Source organism: Apostichopus japonicus, chromosome 5 (assembly GCF_037975245.1).
Source record: "Apostichopus japonicus isolate 1M-3 chromosome 5, ASM3797524v1, whole genome shotgun sequence".
In the NCBI taxonomy this organism is placed as follows: domain Eukaryota; kingdom Metazoa; phylum Echinodermata; class Holothuroidea; order Aspidochirotida; family Stichopodidae; genus Apostichopus; species Apostichopus japonicus.
The window spans coordinates 4,150,335-4,169,993 of NC_092565.1; the positions used below are offsets into that span (position 1 = coordinate 4,150,335).

General features: G+C 37.0%; 2 protein-coding genes across 3 annotated transcripts in view; one reads left to right on the forward strand and one right to left on the reverse strand.

The window, feature by feature from the left end:
• Nucleotides 1-1,345: 1,345 nt before the first annotated feature.
• On the forward strand, nt 1,346-10,112 carry LOC139967359 (uncharacterized). The gene is made up of 8 exons (XM_071971066.1): nt 1,346-1,493; nt 3,018-4,048; nt 4,506-4,587; nt 5,371-5,711; nt 6,292-6,412; nt 6,890-7,261; nt 7,872-7,926; nt 8,311-10,112. Exons 2-8 carry the CDS (start codon nt 3,231-3,233, stop codon nt 8,388-8,390), a joined length of 1,869 nt encoding a protein of 622 aa, XP_071827167.1. The 5' UTR covers nt 1,346-1,493; nt 3,018-3,230; the 3' UTR covers nt 8,391-10,112.
• Nucleotides 10,113-10,114: 2 nt separating this feature from the next.
• LOC139967360 (serine/threonine-protein kinase 32B-like) overlaps nt 10,115-19,659 on the reverse strand; it is a 121,961-nt gene continuing 112,416 nt past the window's right edge. For both annotated transcript variants that reach the window (XM_071971067.1, XM_071971068.1), the window contains exon 13: nt 10,115-19,033. In XM_071971067.1, the coding sequence (XP_071827168.1) occupies nt 18,895-19,033 (139 nt within the window). In that variant the 3' untranslated portion in view covers nt 10,115-18,894. The remainder of the gene's footprint in view (nt 19,034-19,659) is intronic.

Consider the following 19,659-nt stretch of genomic DNA (forward strand, 5'->3'; position numbering starts at 1 on the left):
TATGCTCTGAACTCCTGAGAATCTTTGTCATACATAGTGTAATAATATTTATCATTTGGGTAGACAAATGGCAATTATTTTTCATTAAATACACTCTCTAATATGAAAATATGAATAAAATATCGTATTTTATTAATAAGTATGTAAAAATCTTATTAACGGTTGTATTAAATTTTATTGACTTTACATAAAAGTGGAAACATAGTGGAGTGGGCAACGGCTTGTAATGATGTAATATCAGGGAATTGCGTAATATGATGTACAGTACTTGCAATTTCACGAAGCATTTTATACAACGCCATGAAAAACGAAAATAAGGTATAACCGTATTCATAGACCAATCTGATGCAACAACAAACAGCATGCCTGATAGAAACAGTTTATTCTTTATTTGATCATTGTAGATAGGCCGAGAGGTGACTTGTGGATTTCAATGAGTGGATTGAATTTAGAAACACTGATCGAGTAGCTACTCAGTGTGATTCTGGTAGGCTAGCCTACCAGAATCATTCAAGCTATCGAAGTATTACCCTGAGATGATACCTAATCGCTTTGGAAAGATGCTTTACTTCACACCAAACAGGGTTTTTACTTTAAAAGCGAGCGTTTGATATTCTAAATATTCCTTAGAATCCCCCATGCACACCCCCTTCAAGGGAGTCGGCTTCAACAACCGGGCCTCGACTGTCCCTTCCATTAAAGTTCTTTCTGCCTACCTTAATTTGATCTCTGTGGGTAGAGAATGTTATGTAAATGACGGTAAAAGATCTCAGATTTTCCACATGCAAATGTAACATTACTTAGTAGATTGCCCACCAGTCTTGAACCTGATATGCAGTATGGCCAAAGACAATATACCTACGGAGGTAAAATTTCTACTGGTCTCGTGTTGTAAAGGGACTAGGATATTGTAGTGAATAAGTTGTCTATTTTTTGTGCCCATGCTCTTGGGTGACTACTTAACACAACATATACAAGAAAATTTGATAAAAATATGGAAAGGGTGGAAGACAGCTCCCTGCACCAATTCAACTCGATTTCTTCTCCACGTTGGTTACTTGATCATGGTTCTGAGAACCATCATGAAAAAGACTTTCTTTACGTTATAAACTGCATATTTTACGCCAAGTTATTAAATATATAAAAGTGAGTATTTAACTACTAATAAAAAACCTATGAGTCCTCCATTTTATTTAAATTTAAAGTTTTAATTGATTTTAATTCATTATATTGAGATAATAAGTCCATCCGTAGTTTTATAACAGCTAGGTGTCACAAATTTTTTTTTTTTATAATTAGATCTGGCAACAAAATATATGATTTCAGAAGTAGTGTTTGTGTTTACCGTACACAGCTTACAGGTTTTGTTTAGCCGGTCAAACGAACTTGACCAAATCCGTTATTGTTATCCAGGCTATTACTAATTAAAGGATCGTGGGTTGTGCATTACAAATTCGATGACGGAGAAAAGAGTACAACAGAGCTCAATTCATGTAAGTATTTTTATTGTGCATAGTCACTTCACTTTTGTTAGATCTTCGTTTATTGAATCTAGTAACATTGAATCGTATATGTTGAAAGCTTAATCTACCCAGGCTAGGTCGGGTCTAACATTAGACTCGAGCCTACTGTAGGTTACTTATACTATACTAACAGTAACAGGAATAGAGAAAGCTTCTAAAGGTCTTTAACATTATAGGCCTAGTATAGTCCGTTATAATATTTAAAGCAACTGAAGCAAGAAATTGAATTTTTGGTGAATGTAAAATTGATACTATAACGGTTAGAGTAAATACTTTATTGATCATGATCAACCAATTGAGTAATCATACTAGTAGTAAAGATCTTATAGTAATTATCTTTCTAACAATAACATGTATGCGGTCATACTAATTAGCGTCAACAGGCCGATTTCACGACAACTCAAGACAACAAGTGTAAAATACCATCAAATACAATGGTTGTAATCAAAGTGTATCTGGAAACACGTTTAAAACTGACTGAAAGTATCGTGCATACATATTTTTCACCGGAAAAAATGTGTTTTTCGTAAAAATAGTCAACTTCCTCCATCCGTAGAATTGGACGACGTGATGCTATTGCGCCTGCGCAAAGACTTTGGGACGCACCATTATGATATGGGTTGGTTTGTGTAAGGGTTTGCGAACTACCTTTGTGTACAGTGTTGGTAAGGTGCAGAGCCTTATATATTTAGAATATACGGCTCTGGTAAGGCGGGTTGACGTAGTAAGAAAGCACCAAAGTAATATGATGAATTAAATACCACATCAAATCATCGAATGTTTTTAAAATAATGAATATTTCTTATTTACATATGTTTTTACTAATTTTTACAGAGTCTTGCTAACTATTATTCTGTCTGGTTTTAATATTTTATTCTGTATAACTCTTTGCTTATTTTACTTTTGACGTCTTGTAAAGACATTGACACAAGTGTTTGAGCACCATTCTTGACTTAAAAATTGCACTTATCTGTAGTGTAATGGTGCGGTCCAATGTCATTGCGCAAGCGCACTAGCATCACGTCGTCCAATGCTACAGACGGAGAAACTTGAAGATTTTTAGGACATAAACATTTTTTCCTGTGAAAAATATGTATGCACGCTGGTTCCAGTCAGTTTTAAACGTGTTTCCAGATATACTCTGATTACATCCATTGTATTTGATGGTATTTTAAACTTGTTGTCTTGAGTTGTCTTGAGTTGTCGTGAAATCGGCCTGTTGACGCTTATTAGTATGACCCTTGGCTATAGATCTAGTATAGTTAGTTATATTTAAAGCAACTGAAGCAAGAAATTGAAATTTCGGTGAATGTAAAATTGATAATATTACCGGTTAGAGTCAATACTTTATTGATCTTGATCAACCAATTGAGTAATCATACTAGTAAAGATCTTATAGTAATTATCTTTCTAACAATAACATGTAGGCCTAGGACCTATGCAATTGAAGTCAGTTATAATCGATACTGTTTATTTCTCTATTTTCTTCTTTAGGACCCTTGAAATATGATTGACTTCATCCCAAAGTGATATTCTGATGAAACATGGAGTTCAGCAACTACAAAAGAAATTTCATTGTTATTTCCCAAAAAAAGATACTTACATGCAGCATTTTTCATTAAAGATCAATGAAAGTTCATATTGATGGTGACACAGAGGGAAACTTTCTATAATTAGATCTGGTATCTTTTATGTGTTGGCTTGAAAATGGAAGCAGCTTCTGTGACTCAGCATAAAGCTCTAGCTAATGAGGATTCTGCCCGAAACATTAGCTTGTCTAAACTTTCTTCAGTCGTGACAGATACTTCAGTAGGGTATACAGACTCCTTAACTATAACAAAGTCTATTAAAGTGGCAGCTAATATCGAGATTCCTATACACATACCAATAGCTCAACCATTACACAGACCAATATCTGGCAGAGGCAGAAGGAAACATGGAAATGCCGGGCTGAAACAGAAAATCCGACCTAAAGTAAGAGAGACTTTGAAAAAGATCATGCCAGCGCCTCTTCCCACTGTTTTCATCAAAACTGATAAATCAGTCAGTGATGCACCGAACCTAATGGAAAATGTGATGAATGACCCGACTATTCAGGAAATGCTTAAACAGAATCCTGGTCATACATTGACTCTTGTGAGGTTACCTGATGGTCAGATGCCACCCATTCAATTAGACAATCTACCATCAAGCGAAACAGTTTTGATAGGTGATCATCCGGTGCAAGTGCATCTTTCAAATCAGATGACCTCATCACCTGGAAGGATGCCCGGAAGGGCTGGAAGGAAAAGGAAGAGGAGGAAAACTGAGGATTCCGAAGAGGAGGAGGAGGCTGAGGAAGGAGAGGATGCAGAAGAAGAAGAAGAAGTGGTGCAGAAGGTCACAAGGTCAGGCAGGGTCATCAAACCTCCATCTTACCAGGGCAAATATTATGTTGGCTTGAAAGGGAAAACCTACAAAGTGTCGGAACCTTCTGAAGAAAACAATTCATCCAGTTCTGATGTTAATGGTGTTAAGAAGTCACAGTAAGTTCTTATTTACACTTAATATGTATGGCACCCACAATCCATAAATATTGTAACTTAAGGCATTGTTAGCCTAGTTGTTCATGAATGTCCCAATGCTATGGGTACTGTATCCCAACAATCTGACCGTTAAAGATCTTTATAATGTTTGATTGTAGCTAGGAACAAACATTGTAGCTGATGCTTCTTGTTCTTTATATTTTTATAAAAACTTTCTATCCATCGACTCATCTGCGTATCTCTACAGTAACCCACCTGTCCCCTCATCCCTGTGTCTGCCTGTTCCCCCCCCCCCCATACATGTGTATTGTTCATACACCTGCCTTTCTGTCCTGGTACATGGGTGGTATTTAAAATATTTGAGGTCAAAGGTCAGTCAGGGGTCATGTTGATCTATTGCTTAAATATCATTAATGTTGAGTGTCGTTTATATTTTCATCTTTGTTTTATTGCGCAGGACGTTTGCCTCTGAATCAAACTCAAAACCTGTAAAGAAAGGGCCTGGCAGACCAAGAAAATATCCTCCATCCCACAGTGAAGTGAGTTAACTGTCTGGTATTATTCTTCGAAGTACTGTATAAAGTTACTGATACCTCTACATCTCTCTTACCTGTAGTTTTTTGAAGAACAAAGAGACAGATGGTGTACTAACTTTGTACCATTTCCAAACTTCAGTTTTTGTGTGACGATTAAATTAGACACTAAGGATTACAAAAGGAAATTATAACAATATATGTTGAGTTGAGGGGAAACAAAGGTTTAACAATTTGCTAGCTATTCGAATCAGTGGTATTCAATTACTGCTACAGTATAAGTGTGAATGTTGCATCATGGTTTAGTCAAAGTGAAACCAAGTTACAAGTTCTTGCTACCCAATGCTAGATCGAGTCCAATGAACGTGCAGTTTTGGTGTCAATCCAATACGTGTACATGTAAACCACTGAGTTGACCTTTTTATAAATTTGCTACTTTATAGTGAAGTGCATTACATACTAGGCTCAAACAAACATGTATAGTTTTGTTTTTTCACTTTACTAATTAAACAGGTTATTAAGAAGCACATCAATTGTGTAAATGACACATACAGTAGCGCTAACAGGAACAAACTAGTGGATATAGAAATTTGTATGTTTTGCCTGACACAAAAATGTGATATAGCATATTTTCAATATTTCTGGTGCGTCATATTGGCCTGAAAAGGTAGTCAGTGGATCGTTCGAATTATTATGAGTAAAGAGCAAGCATTGCACATAATGTGCAAAACTGTAGAGCTAATATTTCTCCATCTGGTAATGCATCAGTCTGTTCTTGATCCTATTTAGGGCGCGTCAGAGGCAGTTCACGACCCAGTCCCCCGGTACCAGATTTCACGTCTCGCCAAGCAAGTTTCGTCTTGGGATTTCATGCTGATGAGGGCAGCAGGCCAATGCCCCGGCAAGTCAGGAAAGCTCTTCTACTCGGAACTGTTGAAGGAGTTCAAGACGCTGCTAGTCAACATGAGACGGTTATCGGATAGCGTGTTACACGAGATTCCAGAGTCCTCTAGCCAAGTCCAGGAAGATAACGGTACCGTCAGACTATCAGAGAACCTTGCGTCAAGTCTCGGTCAGAGGATGGGCTCATTCAAAGCAGATGTTCCCTCTCACAACGATCTTCCAAAACGGTGAGTCAGCGAGTAAAACCACTGTCTATAGTTTGGCAATTTAACATTCTCTTTATTAAAAGTCAGATACAATTTTTACATTTGTGTGTCGCAAGTTGACCACTGTGCAAAGTACTTTGCCATGTTGTAGACTTAGATAACGTGACTCCTTTTACAGCGGTGAAGTAAGTCTTTAGAGTAATCTCTGGTTGATTGTCCATTTCATTGTCAGATGTTGCCGAAGGTTTTGTTCATAATAGAAATACATTGGAGCCTGAAGTTTCTTTCCTTATTACGCAGAATTAAATGAAAGAGCTAGTGTGAATTGTTTGAGGAATGTCTATAACTCTACACTCAACATGCAACTAACAGAAACTCAAGGTGAAAATTTCAAGATTCAGCCATGGTTGTTTGTAAACAGGGATATTTGCTCAGGCTTTTCACAGGCTTTTTGTGAAATTAGTTAACCAAGACAATCTTATAACACAAAAGACATGGTTGCAGGCTCTGTGTATGCAGACCCATGCTATTTAAATGAAGTGGCACCTTATTGTTATTGTCAATGATTCACATTTTGTAACTTTGTGTCTGTTTATAAAAGAGTGATCCACTGGCTGGGAGCAGATGCATCAAACTTCCCAGACAAGAAGGAGAGGGAAGAAACCCTGCTGTCTACTTCTCTGGAGGATGGATTACCACAGCAAGAGACGGTTACAGCAGAGGTAAGAGTTTGCAGTTCTACATCCAAATAAAAAAGCTTGCTGCATCGGTCACTGTTTTAAAGCAATTTTACCAAACCTTTCCACTATTTCTAATCAGATTACCACTGAGTGAATTTTTTGAGATACTCTCCTGAATATTTTTCTTGTTAACAAATGAATATCATTGAATGGTTCATGTTGAATAATTAATTACTCCATCCTTTATCATTTTCTTTTCTCACAGAGAAAATTTCAGTGGAAGTATTAATCACTTGCAAGTTATCAGAAACTTCAAATATTTTGTCCATTTTCACATTGTCTGTTATGACGCTTTATTAGAACAATCAATAGCTTGTTCAATACACTGCATTGTTATGGTAATTACTTTAATGATGGTAATTAATTACTTGGTGTTTTCCACTTGATGACCAACAATGACCTGTTTATGACCTTTTTGTGTAACCATATCTTGGTACTACTTTCTGCTTTTTCGTCAAGTCTCTCCTCCAAACTGTGGAAAGCTTCACTAACCAAACGGAAGAACTCAATTTAGTCGAACCAACTCTGACCACTCAAGAAGAACTGGCCGAAGACCCTGGCTTACAAGATCCGACGGTACCATTGATGACCACCCAGGTCCAAGGGGCACTAGTGCCCCAGGGTAGTGTGATCATGGAGATGGAAGATGGGACCTTTATGGCCCAGACACCCGATGGAGCCACCATGGAGATCCAGGCACCGGATAGTATGACATTGGAGGCATTAAGTGAACTCTTGGACCAAGCTACTGGGGCACTTGCAGCTACGTCCATTGAAGCTGGATTACCACTGTCTGAAAGCCTGGAGAAGGAACATATCCCGGATGACTCTGTAAGTATGACTCAACTGGTCTGAAATGCACAGAGCAGATGAATGAATGTTTCCTAGGATAGAAGGAGGATGTGTACTGCAATGTTAAGCCTAAGCCTAAATCATTACAATCAAACACTATCATAATACTTGTGGGAACCTCAGACCATCACAGTTACTTCAAATAATACAGAATCTGTAGTGAACGTTTACCTACACAAAGCTGTTTTAGGTTGAGAGCAGTTCTTCAAAAATTTTGAAAATAGATATCAATATTATTGTCTGCCCTACCACCTCCCCTCGCCATGATCCCTTCTCCTTACCATATACCGTCATATATAACGTCCTACAATAAAGCTAGTTATGATTATTAAATTAATTCAGGAACTGTTAAATGTTGAAAATATTCTTCATTAGACATTTTCTAATATTGTGAAATGAAATGCTCACATTATTCCAGTGTGAGCTTTCCAACATGCACATGTCACTGCTTTTGTGTTAACCCCACACCCCTACCCCCCCACCCCCCCACAAAAAAAAACCTGTCATTCAGTTCAGTTGTTGTAACTACGACATGTATCCTGGTAATTTACTGTTTGTTATTTCATTTAATATGCTTTTTGTTCTATAGGTGATTAAAGAATCTGAAATATTATCACCTCCTGCCATTCCAAGGACCATGATAGGTATGTATTTGACTCTTCCATGGTGCAGTTGTCGATGTCCGAGTGACGTGCACAGCGTACTTCTTAACATTAACAAATGTTTCCTCTTCTGGTTGTCTCCCAAATTCAGTTTGAAAGATTTTTCACCGTCTTAGGCACTGTAGCAAAAACGAAAGGTTGCAGCTGCAGAAAAGTCCCCTGAAGCAAGGCTGAGTCAATATCAGAGATTATCTCTGTAGACTACCAGTGCCTATTGCAGCAAGCTATAGAGAACAATTGATTCTGTCCCATGCAGCCCCTCCCATAAGTGTCCTACCGTTGACAAGGATATGTTTAATTTTTTATTATTTTTTTCAATTTTAATTTTAATTATTTTATTTATTTTTTATTTTTAATTCTTTACAGGAAACCTCCAGGTCAAAAGGAGTATTGAACTTTCAAAATCCAGAATTTCAAGACCTGCCACCATCTTGCTTCAGACCTGAAAGAATTGAGTGAATCAGTTTTAAATATCCACGAGGTCAAAACCCTGATGCCGATTGATGGGACGGCACGAGGAGCGATCCTGTGGTGGCGACATTCAAGAACTTAAGAGGTCACAACGTAATCATATTTCGCCACTGTGCAAAGCTGTATTACGTATCGAACATGCACTACTTCAATACGAGAAATATTTCAATATGAGACATCCACTCATCGTAGGTCAACTTCAACCCCATGGTCGGACCTGTGCACTTTCAACAGCAGAGAACGATTGAAAACTTAATGTCACATTACTGTATACTTGGTGATCTAGCAAAGCTACGTGTGGGGTGCAGGTAGTCGACAAAATGTCACAACTGAAATATGCGAGATGTAAAAGTATAGATACATATGATATTGTGGAATTGACTCTAGAGGAAGGTAACAGTGTGCAAGACAACAAATCTCCAGTTTGCACTGTACGTGAGGATTTGATCTTTCATTTTGTGTACCATGGTTTGTTCAGGAGCTGTCCTACCAACTCAGTCCGTCAATTGAGAACTAAAATGAATGTTTAGCTCGATTTTGGCATGTATAGGAAATGGGCAAAAAATCAGTTACAGATGTCTGAGCAAACTTTGGGTAAACCTTGACTTATTTCATTTTGGCCAACTTGTCTTCCAACTGTAGAATGATGCAGAACTTAAATTTCATGCAAAATAGCATCAAACTGAAAAGCTAGTTTTTCTCTAGCATTTTATGGTTTCTTCTGGATGGCATCACTCACCCTCCACCATGTCACAGGAGTGTCACAAGAGTGTTTTCTGTGATTGTAACAAATCTAAAGGTACAAGGATGGGTGACCCTCATTTGATTAAAGCTGTATTGTGCATTCCATTATGAGCACACACAAACAGATGCATATCATAACAGCGTTAAATCACTCTTGAAAGGTTCCTGAAACCACAATAATATATTTTCAACAGGAATTTGCTATTTTGAAAGTTTTTTTTTTATGAATAATTCAGCAGACACTAGTTTGTTTTAAACAGAATAAGTTGTAACACTGTACACCCCCCCCCCACCCCCAGTAAAACCCTCCTAGACAATTGTTACAGCTGAGGAGAGCTATGTACAGCTGTCCTGTACATTTCATGTTGAGATTAGCGATTGTTTTGTAGGCATATTATATGTGGATACGTTTGTTTACAAAACATGCCTGTGTCTGTTGAGTTGTTTGTAAACAAATTAAAAAAAAAAGCTTTCTTTGGCCCCTTCTTTGCCAAAGGGCTAATTTCTGTGGAGAAAACACCTCATCATGATAATGTGATTGTAGGGAACCTGTCAGAGTCGATAAAAATAGTTTTAGGTCATCACGATTGGAGTTGCTTTGTGCTTCTTTTGAAATTGAATAATACAGCTTTAAGCTACTATGCACAGGTCACTTAGGTGAGGGTGGGGAATAGGTAGGGTGGGGAGCAGAGGGTATGCTTAGGATTGGATGTACTACTTGTTAGAAATGCAACTATTTGTAATTCTTGATTGTGCATGATAAAGACAGTAAAATTAGGTTAATATTTATTTTGCTTGATATTAAAGTTAAGGTTACCCCACTATCATCAATTCAATATTTTACCTTCCATCTGTACCTTATTTTTAGCATAGTTTCTACATCTTGACCTTTAAGTCTACCATTGTAAATTGTATATAAAATTAAATTATGAATAAAAAGACAAAACATCGCATGACCTGTTATAAATCTGCTATTTATTAACATCTGCCAACTTTCGTGCCTTTATTCACTCTGTGTGGGACATGAATCTTGTCAAATTTGAAACATGTTTATTTATATTTACAACCTTACTTATGAAAACAGCCAAAAAAATTAAAAGGAAAACTTGACATAACACTGAAGCTAGTAAGTTATTTTAATCCAAATGAAAACATCTTTCATCTCGTTAATATTGAATAATAAATATCCAGCCTAACAACCATGACTGATAATATATATGCTCAATGATGCAGTAAATAGAAACATTTGGCAAAAAAGACATGAATCAATCTAGCAAAAAACATAGCAGCTGTTACATTAACATATTAACTTAAAAATATTCCAAACCTAAGGCTTATCTACCCCCCCCCACCATACCCTTCACTAGGGCCTACCCTCCACTAATAGCATAACAACACAAATAGTAATCAGGAGATTTCTGCCCGTACTTTCTTCAGAAAGTCGCACAACAGTCCCAGATGACGCCAAGGCGAGAAAAACTCAACCAATTCCATTTCCAACACCAGTCCTCTGTAACCGTATGATCGTGAAGACGTTATGTCAAAAGAGCATCGCGTCTCACTTTGAAAGAGAATAGAGACCCCACAATTGATCAGGTTAAAGGTCGGTGAGCGAGTTACATTGTACTGTTCGCACATGATCTAAGCCAAGAGGTCAAGAAACAGGATGAGATGATGTAGTACGTAACCCACGTTAACCCTTCCATATTGGACAAGATTTTATTACCACCTGACAAAAATATGCTACCTCACATACACATTCGGTAGTAAAATGAAATGCACCCTAATCTCTGGCAAAACTGAGAGTGTCAGATGCCCTAGAAAAAGTACCTTTGCGAACCTTAAAGCAATTGTTTGGGAAAATTTTTGTGGCCATTTCTAATTACATTTATTAGCTAATTCAATTATTTGTTTGATTATTAGAATATGTTAAAAGAGTAGTTTACTGCTAAAAAGGACAAAACTATTTCATATCTTATAGATTGGTACCAATGCATTCTCTCAGTGTTGTTACCAATCAAGATACACATCTTTTTGGTTCACTGTGTTGTCCCTATGAAAGTTTGAAAATTGACCTACCTCTTGGTGTTTACCTCTTGTCAATAATAATAATAATAATACATTTTAATTATGAATAGTCAATGGACTACTTCTAAGAAGTTTCCTTCCAACTAAGTTGTTTCATTCTAGGTTTTAGCACCATAATAAGATTGAGATTGTTACAAGTTGAGATAAGAAACAAAAGGCAAGAACAGAAAGAAAAAAGAAAATTAAATATAGTTGCAGCTGTGTACAAAATTTTACAAACCTTGAAAAACAGGTATGCTTTTGAGCTCACTTTCATAAACAATCTAAATACACCAGATTAGTATGCATTGAACTCTCAGTTTTTGTTTTTGTTTTCAACACAAGAAGAAGCATTTAAAGGACTTCTGGTGGCTTAAGTTTATTGCTTATAGCCAAATTGTTGAAATTGTTCTATATTCTTTGGCAAAAACCAAATCCTCATAGCATTTTCTATCACCAAGATATCAATTTTTCAAATTGTTGTGATATTTTTCAAATGCATCAGGCAACAGCAGAATGGGTGATGTTCACTTCAGCTGAAATTTTTTTCTCTCTCTCTTTAGCATTTTTCAATCATTTATCTACAGAGGAAAATATAAAAAAATTGATACAAAACAGATACATTTTGATGAATTTCTAAGAAATCAGAACTTTTGACAGCTAAGCAAACATTCCAAATATATCAGAGTTCAAGGATAAATCAAGAAGAAGAATATAGTAGCCTATGTAAAGCTTGCAGAGAGCATTTGTCCAGATGAGACCTCGAACAGTGATCCAACTTTCTGTAGTACAAAACAGGTTACATTCAATCAACCAAATCTCAGAGTTAATAGGAACAAGATAACGAGAAATGGGTTTTCAACAAGCAGTGGAATACTTTTTCTCATCAATATAAGTTTCACATTGTTTGCCACCAAAAAACCCTTTGGAAAGGCAGGAATTGAACCCTTAGAAACAAGCATAGTGTATAACATAGAACAAGGGAAACTATGCATGGGCAATTCTGGAAAGAATTGAACATCTTTGTCATAAAACTCAGAATTTGTCCGGGTTAAAATACAAGAGACAACCACAAAATATATATGAAAATGGTGAAATTGAGAAAAAAAAATGAGAGTGTTTATATCTTCCAATATATAAAGAATATTAATTTCAGTACATCAAAGAATGTGTTACCTAGACAAAATGGTATTAATGAAAACTAAAATATTTCAAAGGATGTAAGAAATGAAGAAACAGACAGCCTATTATTTAATGATGTGAACATCAAAGAAGCGATGAAGCTTGGGGGAAGCGAAGGATCTAACTCTAAACTCAAGTTCAGAATCGAAACAAACTTACAGCAGCGACAGAATATCAGAGATTGTTTACCATTTTAGTTGAATCAAGATCGCTTTTGAGCAAACCAAATCTGAGATGTACCTTAGAAATAGCAAGTGACCATCTAGAGGAAACAAAGCTCATTTTCATAGAAAAAATAACAGAAAAAGACGGAGACCATTGAGAACATTACTCTCCCCCTTTAACCAAAGCATACTGTCAAACTTGAATGATCAAAGGAGCGGTGAGGGAATGACGTACGAATCAACGAGGGCTAGACATTTTAGCTCACATGGAACACATGGAGTTAAAGGTTACTATAAATTGAGTCCTACTAAATCAACTCACAGCTTACCATGGTAATTCAATTCATATGAAATGTTTTTTCCCAACTATGTGAGTAGTTTACCTTCCAAGGAACCCAAGCCGCATATTTTCTTGATTGTAAATCAAGGTATCTAGGGACTTAATTTGATTAGACTCTAGCAACAAAAGTGACAACTCCTGGCAAATCCTGTCATACATAATGATCATTGCAGTTGTTGAGCTATGTTTCAACAGACACATTTTACATACATCCAAATAGAGGATGATGATGATGATACATTAACAATTGTTAATGTATCATCATTAACAATCATAGCTGATGAGAAAAGAAAATTTACAGAAATTATATAAATTAGTCAATTAGCATTACCAATCACATTTAAAGCCGTAACAAAAAATGTACTAAATCGCTTGAATACTAGCTCCAATCTGCAATTGTAGTCAATGAAGCATCTTAGATTTTATCACAGGATAACACCATCATATCGAGTCAACCAAATGATCTACTATTGGAAACCGCTGGGTTCACAAGCCTTCTATAACTAGTAACCGAGGAAATATCTAAACTGGATGACTTCAAAATGTCAGTATATATTTATCAGTCGATATTTTTCAGTCGTTCCACCAGACTGGTTTAGCAGTATTACCTCCCCTCTTGTTCCCAGTGGTTATTGATTCTCCAGGGACCCTCGTAACTCATTAAAGTTATGTTCCTCCAGCCGAATGGGGGAGGAGATTTTCAAGGTTTATAAACAAGGTTGATGGATTACGGAGAGACTGCTCTGTAAAGGGGGGGGGGGGGGGAAATCTTTCCGGTTCTTCACCGCCTGAAAACAACTTTCCTGCTTATTAAATCCGACCGAGTCTCCTGGTGCTTCCGGCCGTTCACACGTACAAATAGAATAGATTGCACAACTTGAGATTTACGCAGACTTTAGTTCATACAACAGTTACGTACGAAGAGAGGAAATGATGATGATGATCATGATTAGAAGAGATGAGAAGGCCGAGATGAAATACTTTGTAGAAGAAGAAGAAGGTACCATCTTTAAAGGAGACACATAAACCCAAACATGAACCCATTTATTGATCTACGTGATAGAGACAACTGTCATGAACAACTTGCTCAGACAGCTTGGCAAAATCTGATTCCATTTGACAGATACCATAGATTTAAAAGAACACATCTCTCTGTCTCTCTCTCATGATTACTATAGGTACTTTAATTCAGTACTTAAAAGAAATCTTAAATACTCAACAACAAAAAACGGCACCCTATATTAACTCTGCCACCTCTAAATTTAAGTGCTGAATCTGTCCTTCCATCTTATTTGCTCAATTTTTTTCTTTCCAAACTTTTATGATAGATAGATAGAGAGAATAAAGTATTTTGCATAGCTCACTTTCTATCTATGACGAGATAACACAGATATGCACAAGGGGCTGGTGAGAAACAAGTAAATATACCAACAAGACGGAAACTGACATATTAAACTTATCATAAATTTCAACCAAATTAGAAAAGAGCGTGTGCTTTAGATGACCTTTGAACCTTTCAATGTTATCGATCATGCGGACAGGGATAGGAACAGAGTTGCAAAGCTTCAGCCCATAAAAGGAGAAGGCTCTTGTACCAAATCTGGTGTGTACCTGTCATACATAAAGTAACAGGGAAGCCGGGTGATAAACAAAAAAAAAAACAAAAAAAAAATAAGGTTCATAAGGTAATCAGGACCAGCATTGTTAACCCATTTATGAACAAAAACAACAGGATTTTAATGTAAATACGATCTTTCACAGGGGGAGCCAGTGCAATTCTTTAAACATGGTGGAGACATCTTCCCTTTCTTCGACGGCCGTAAATAACTCTGGCAGCACTATTCTTTGGAGAATGTAGTTTTGCAATGAGTCTATGCATTAAGTACCCAGTTGTATAGAGAGTTGCACATATCAATTTTGTTAATGACGAATGAAATTATGAGTCTTCACAAGAAAAAAATTCAACTTTTTTTCCTTTTTTTTTTATTATCTATACATGTGAAGAGATATATACCGTTGAAACTATTTCCCTTCAACTAGTGCATAAATCTGGGACTAATTTACGCCAAATAAATCAAGACGTCTTGGGTTTCAAGAACTCTGGGATGGTAATTACAACTGCTTTCCATTCTAAACATTTGTAAATCAAGGGATCAGGATCTAAAAAGGCAAATGCATTTCGGTTGTTTGGCACGCCAATAATGATTAAAAGTGTCAAGCTATGGGACTATGCGAACATCGATCTTGATTTTTCAACGGAAATTGTTACCAAATATTTCATGTCAAGATGAATTTTGAGTTGTTTCTGTAAAAAAATGATTATTTTAAACTCAGTGAATGCTATATTGCGAACTCATTTCTGACTTTTAAAAATTGACTTTCCATGAAGAGGGTTCATGACAGGTGACTAAAGTATCGGGTTTAGTAAACACGTCACTTAATCATCTCAGTCGAAGCAACACAAAGAACGAGACGGAAGACATGAGATAAAATATAGAGTTCTGCCTTTAAAGGATGACTTTAGGCACAAAAATTAAATTTGATATGCTGTCTACTATTAAAAGTTAACTCTATCAGTGCAGGTCGCATTTCTATCACACATTTACTTTTTGAGATATGCCCCTTTAAATATCTGGGGCTTCATCTGTTTATGTGACTGGACAGTCCAATACACAGACCATTTCAGTGTTGATGCTTTCCACTTTGTGAAGCGCCATGTGCAGTTACTCGTTTCCCTGGAGTGGCGCTATATAAATCGACATTATTATTATTAGATCAGTCCCTTGGAAGCGACAAAAAGATGGGAAAATATAACATTTTTATGGTCTCAAATGACATGTTTATGACAGATGGACAAAAGAAAATTACCAACTGGACCCCAAGAACTAGTGTCAGAAGGAGAGGCAGGCAGAGTAGAAGATGGACAGATGAACTCAGAGAATTTACAGGTGTTCTATGGCAAAGGAGAGCACAGGACAGATGGAAATGGAAAATCGATGAAGAGGCCTTCCTCCTGCAGTGGAGCGAAGTAGGCTAGAAAGAAGACATGTTTATAAAATGTTGCGAATTTGTTACAGACAAACAGTGTTGAATGTCATCCCAGGAGACTCTACTGTTTATATGAAGTTACAAGGAAATGTTTGGGTTGGGCTATTAGAATTTATGAAACAACGGATTGATATTAATGCATTCACCGACAAGACAACATCATCATCAACATCATTTTACTCTTTAAAGGAACATTCCAGAGATTTAGAATATTTTCATAGATGAATATGTTGGAAACTGGAATATAGCTACAGAATCATTACTTAGCACTCACATGTTATATTTTTTCTTGCCTAAACTCATCCTTACATGCAGCTTTCACATTGGGTCCATACTGTCCTCACATTAACTGAGTGTAACTCAAAGAGAGGTTGGGAGATTGTTCTAGGTGAGGCACCCTCATAGAGGTAGCGACGAATGAATCTGTTCGGCTCTTAAAACTTATTCTCACACTACTTTTTTCAGAGTTGTACATATTATTGAGCTCAAATTTTAAATAAAACAAGGATACTAACTAGGAATTTCACAAAAGTTTTCAACTTTTCTCTCCATTACACGCTAATTATTATGGGATATCAAAGTTAACACAATATTGCAAATCTACTAAAATCTAGGAAAAAATATTGCTTATGGACAGCATTATTCTGGGATATTAAAGTAAATGCAATATTGCAAATCTACTAAATTCAAGGAGAAATACTGCATTAAAGGAGCACTGCCACAAATTTTAAGGGAAATCTCTTAAAATTCAATATCAGACTAAATTGTTTTTGCTCTTTGGACTTTAACCACACTGCACAAACAATTTGGACTAAAATCATTCTTTACACCATATTTAAGGTTGTATAGATTAAAACATTATCACAACCAGCTGCCTCTTAAATTACAACTTCCATTTTCAGTAAAAATTTATCAACTGAACATTTACAACACTTCATTTGCATTCAGTGCCTTATAGTGTTATAGAATTAGTTTGGGTATGGTGATTGGTTTTCTTGGACAGAGGATGGATGTGTCAAGCATTTCATGCGTATGTTATTAATTATATAGGAGGGGGACCTCTACATATCCTTTCCATCAACACCCATAAGTTTAAAAGCACACTTTCTATGATACACTGTCAAAACCAGAGAGATGAAAGTCTGAAGAAAAAAATATTATAATAAAATAAAAGTTAAATATTCATATAAATTTAAAATAGCTGCTAGTGTGTGGTGAGTTGGACTGACAAGTTTCAGTTGTTGCATTCTCCACATGATTCCAGTTTTTTTTAAACTTTTCTCATGTAAGCAGGAAAATTGTGTTAACACTAGGAATGCAAACCTAAGGCATGAATTCAGAGTTTCTGTTTTTGTCACTTCCAATAGCATAGCAGTTTTTCTTTATTATTCGTAATTTAAGATCTGTAATACCTGCTACTGCTAATAGATATGTAACGACCAATACCGTGTCTTTCGTTACAATTTGTTACTGTAACTTGTCATTTAGCCTCTGAAGAAGATCCTGCTAGGATCGAAACGTCAGGCCAACTTACTTTTATACACAATTTGTTGGTGACAGGGAGAGGAAAAGGTAGGAGGGGGGGTGGGATTGGGGGGGTGTGTTTGGTAAGCTAGGTGGGGTAGCATGAGGGTACCAATTAGGGTTTTGAGGTTACCATGGTAACTTTATGGAAATGATAATAACACTGATCCTAAGGTATTCTATACAGGAATAGACAGAGTAGGCTACATGTTGATGTGTGATGAGTGCATAGGTGACAAGATCAGTATTATAATTATTACCATTATTATTATTACTTAAATATACATTACCAACGAAAAGGTTGGGTTTCAACTAATAGCCATTATCAGTATTAACGCCTACACATCCAGTAACATGATTTATGCAAATAATATCACAAATATTACCCAACATTAATTAACATCATTCTTGTACGGGTAATCATGTTGAAGAGTTATTTCCTCATTAATTGAAATGTACAGAAAATTACATAAACTGTACGTGTAATTACCAGACACTGGTCCTCTAGCTATAACCACGGTCACCATAGGTGGTGCACCAAACTAAGTGTAATTACCTGGTCGTAAACCATGGTCGCCAGGGGCCGTGCACCCAGCTATACATAACCATTAACGCCAGGGATTGATGACCTAACTATAACCACTATCACCAGTGGTAGAGCACCCAGCTCTGATTAGCTTATCACCATAATCATGACAAGCTGAGCAACCCAGCCATAATCTTAATCACCAGGGACTGAGCATGCCAAAATAACAATAACTTAGGGCACCCAACAATAATTGTGATCACAAAGTGCTGAGCACCCAACTATAACCATGACCATGATGGGCTGAGCACCCAGGTATACCATGATCATGATGGGCTGAGCACTCAGATATGCCATGACCATGATGGGCTGAGCACGCAGGTATACCATGATTAAGATGGGCTGAGCACCCAGGCATACCATGACCAGGATGGGCTGAGCACGCAGGTATACCATGATTAAGATGGGCTGAGCACCCAGGCATACCATGACCATATGGGCTGAACACCCAGGTATACCATTATCAAGATGGGGCTGAGTACGCAGCTATAACGATGACCACCAGCGTCAGAGCACCCAGCTATACTTAGCCAATCACCATCATCATGAGAAGCTGAGCAACCCAGCTATAATTATAATCACTAGGAGCTGAGAATTCAGCATTAACCCTGATAACACAACACAGACAAAAGCCCTGTTACCTAGTTACCTCACTTGCAGTAATTTCATATGTATCCTTCAATCCCGACGATACAGCTACCTTTGCAAGGGTGCAGTAACTGGGTGGTAAGGATCCACCCTTCTCCTGGTCTCCTCTCTGGGTGATGTACTCCTTTCTTTGAGTAGGTGTGGGTACGGAGGGTGAGGGTGAGGAGGGGGATCAACTAGGTTGGTCCTGTCACCTCTGCTTGGTCTTTCCTATCGTGATTGGTTTCTTGCATCGTCTTAACATCTTCGACTGCGTCTTCGTCCTCGGCATGCCCGTTGCTCTCCTGCACTACGACGTCTTTCACTTTATTAGCACTATCGGAAAAAATACAAAATGTGGGATTTAATAAGATGACGAAAGCTTCAAATTTCGTTTCAGAAATCTGAAAACGTTCGGAGGATATCATGCGGTCTGGAGCGATGCTATTTTAACTTGATAATGGCAAAAAAAAGAGAAATAGGACAAGAACGCAATTTAATCGATACAAAGTCAAAGTTTGGAAAAAAGCCATTAAAATTGCTTGCATCGTATACGCAATTAATCATTCAATGCTGTGAAGGTGATTTCCAACGTATGGAAAAAAAAAAAAAATTGTACACTGGCCTCTACAATCCATCCACATTTGTTTAAGGACAGATAAGCATTTTCAGATAATATGGACAACATTTAGACAAGATAAAGTGGATGATTGTCTTACATTCCAAGTACACAAGAGGGGGGGGGGGCGTGTTGAGAAGGGTTTAATTAGGTACATGCCAGGGTGCAGTAACTCCCTAACTGTTGAATATGGTAATCAAGGCAAATATGAATACACTACAGCACAAGGTGTATAAGAGAGTGGTTGGGTTGGGGGGGATAGGAGGAAGGGTCTGGTAAGTAATATGCAATTGTTGTAAAGTCAGGCAAATAGAAAACTAAAGATTTTCCTCACAGAGGTGTT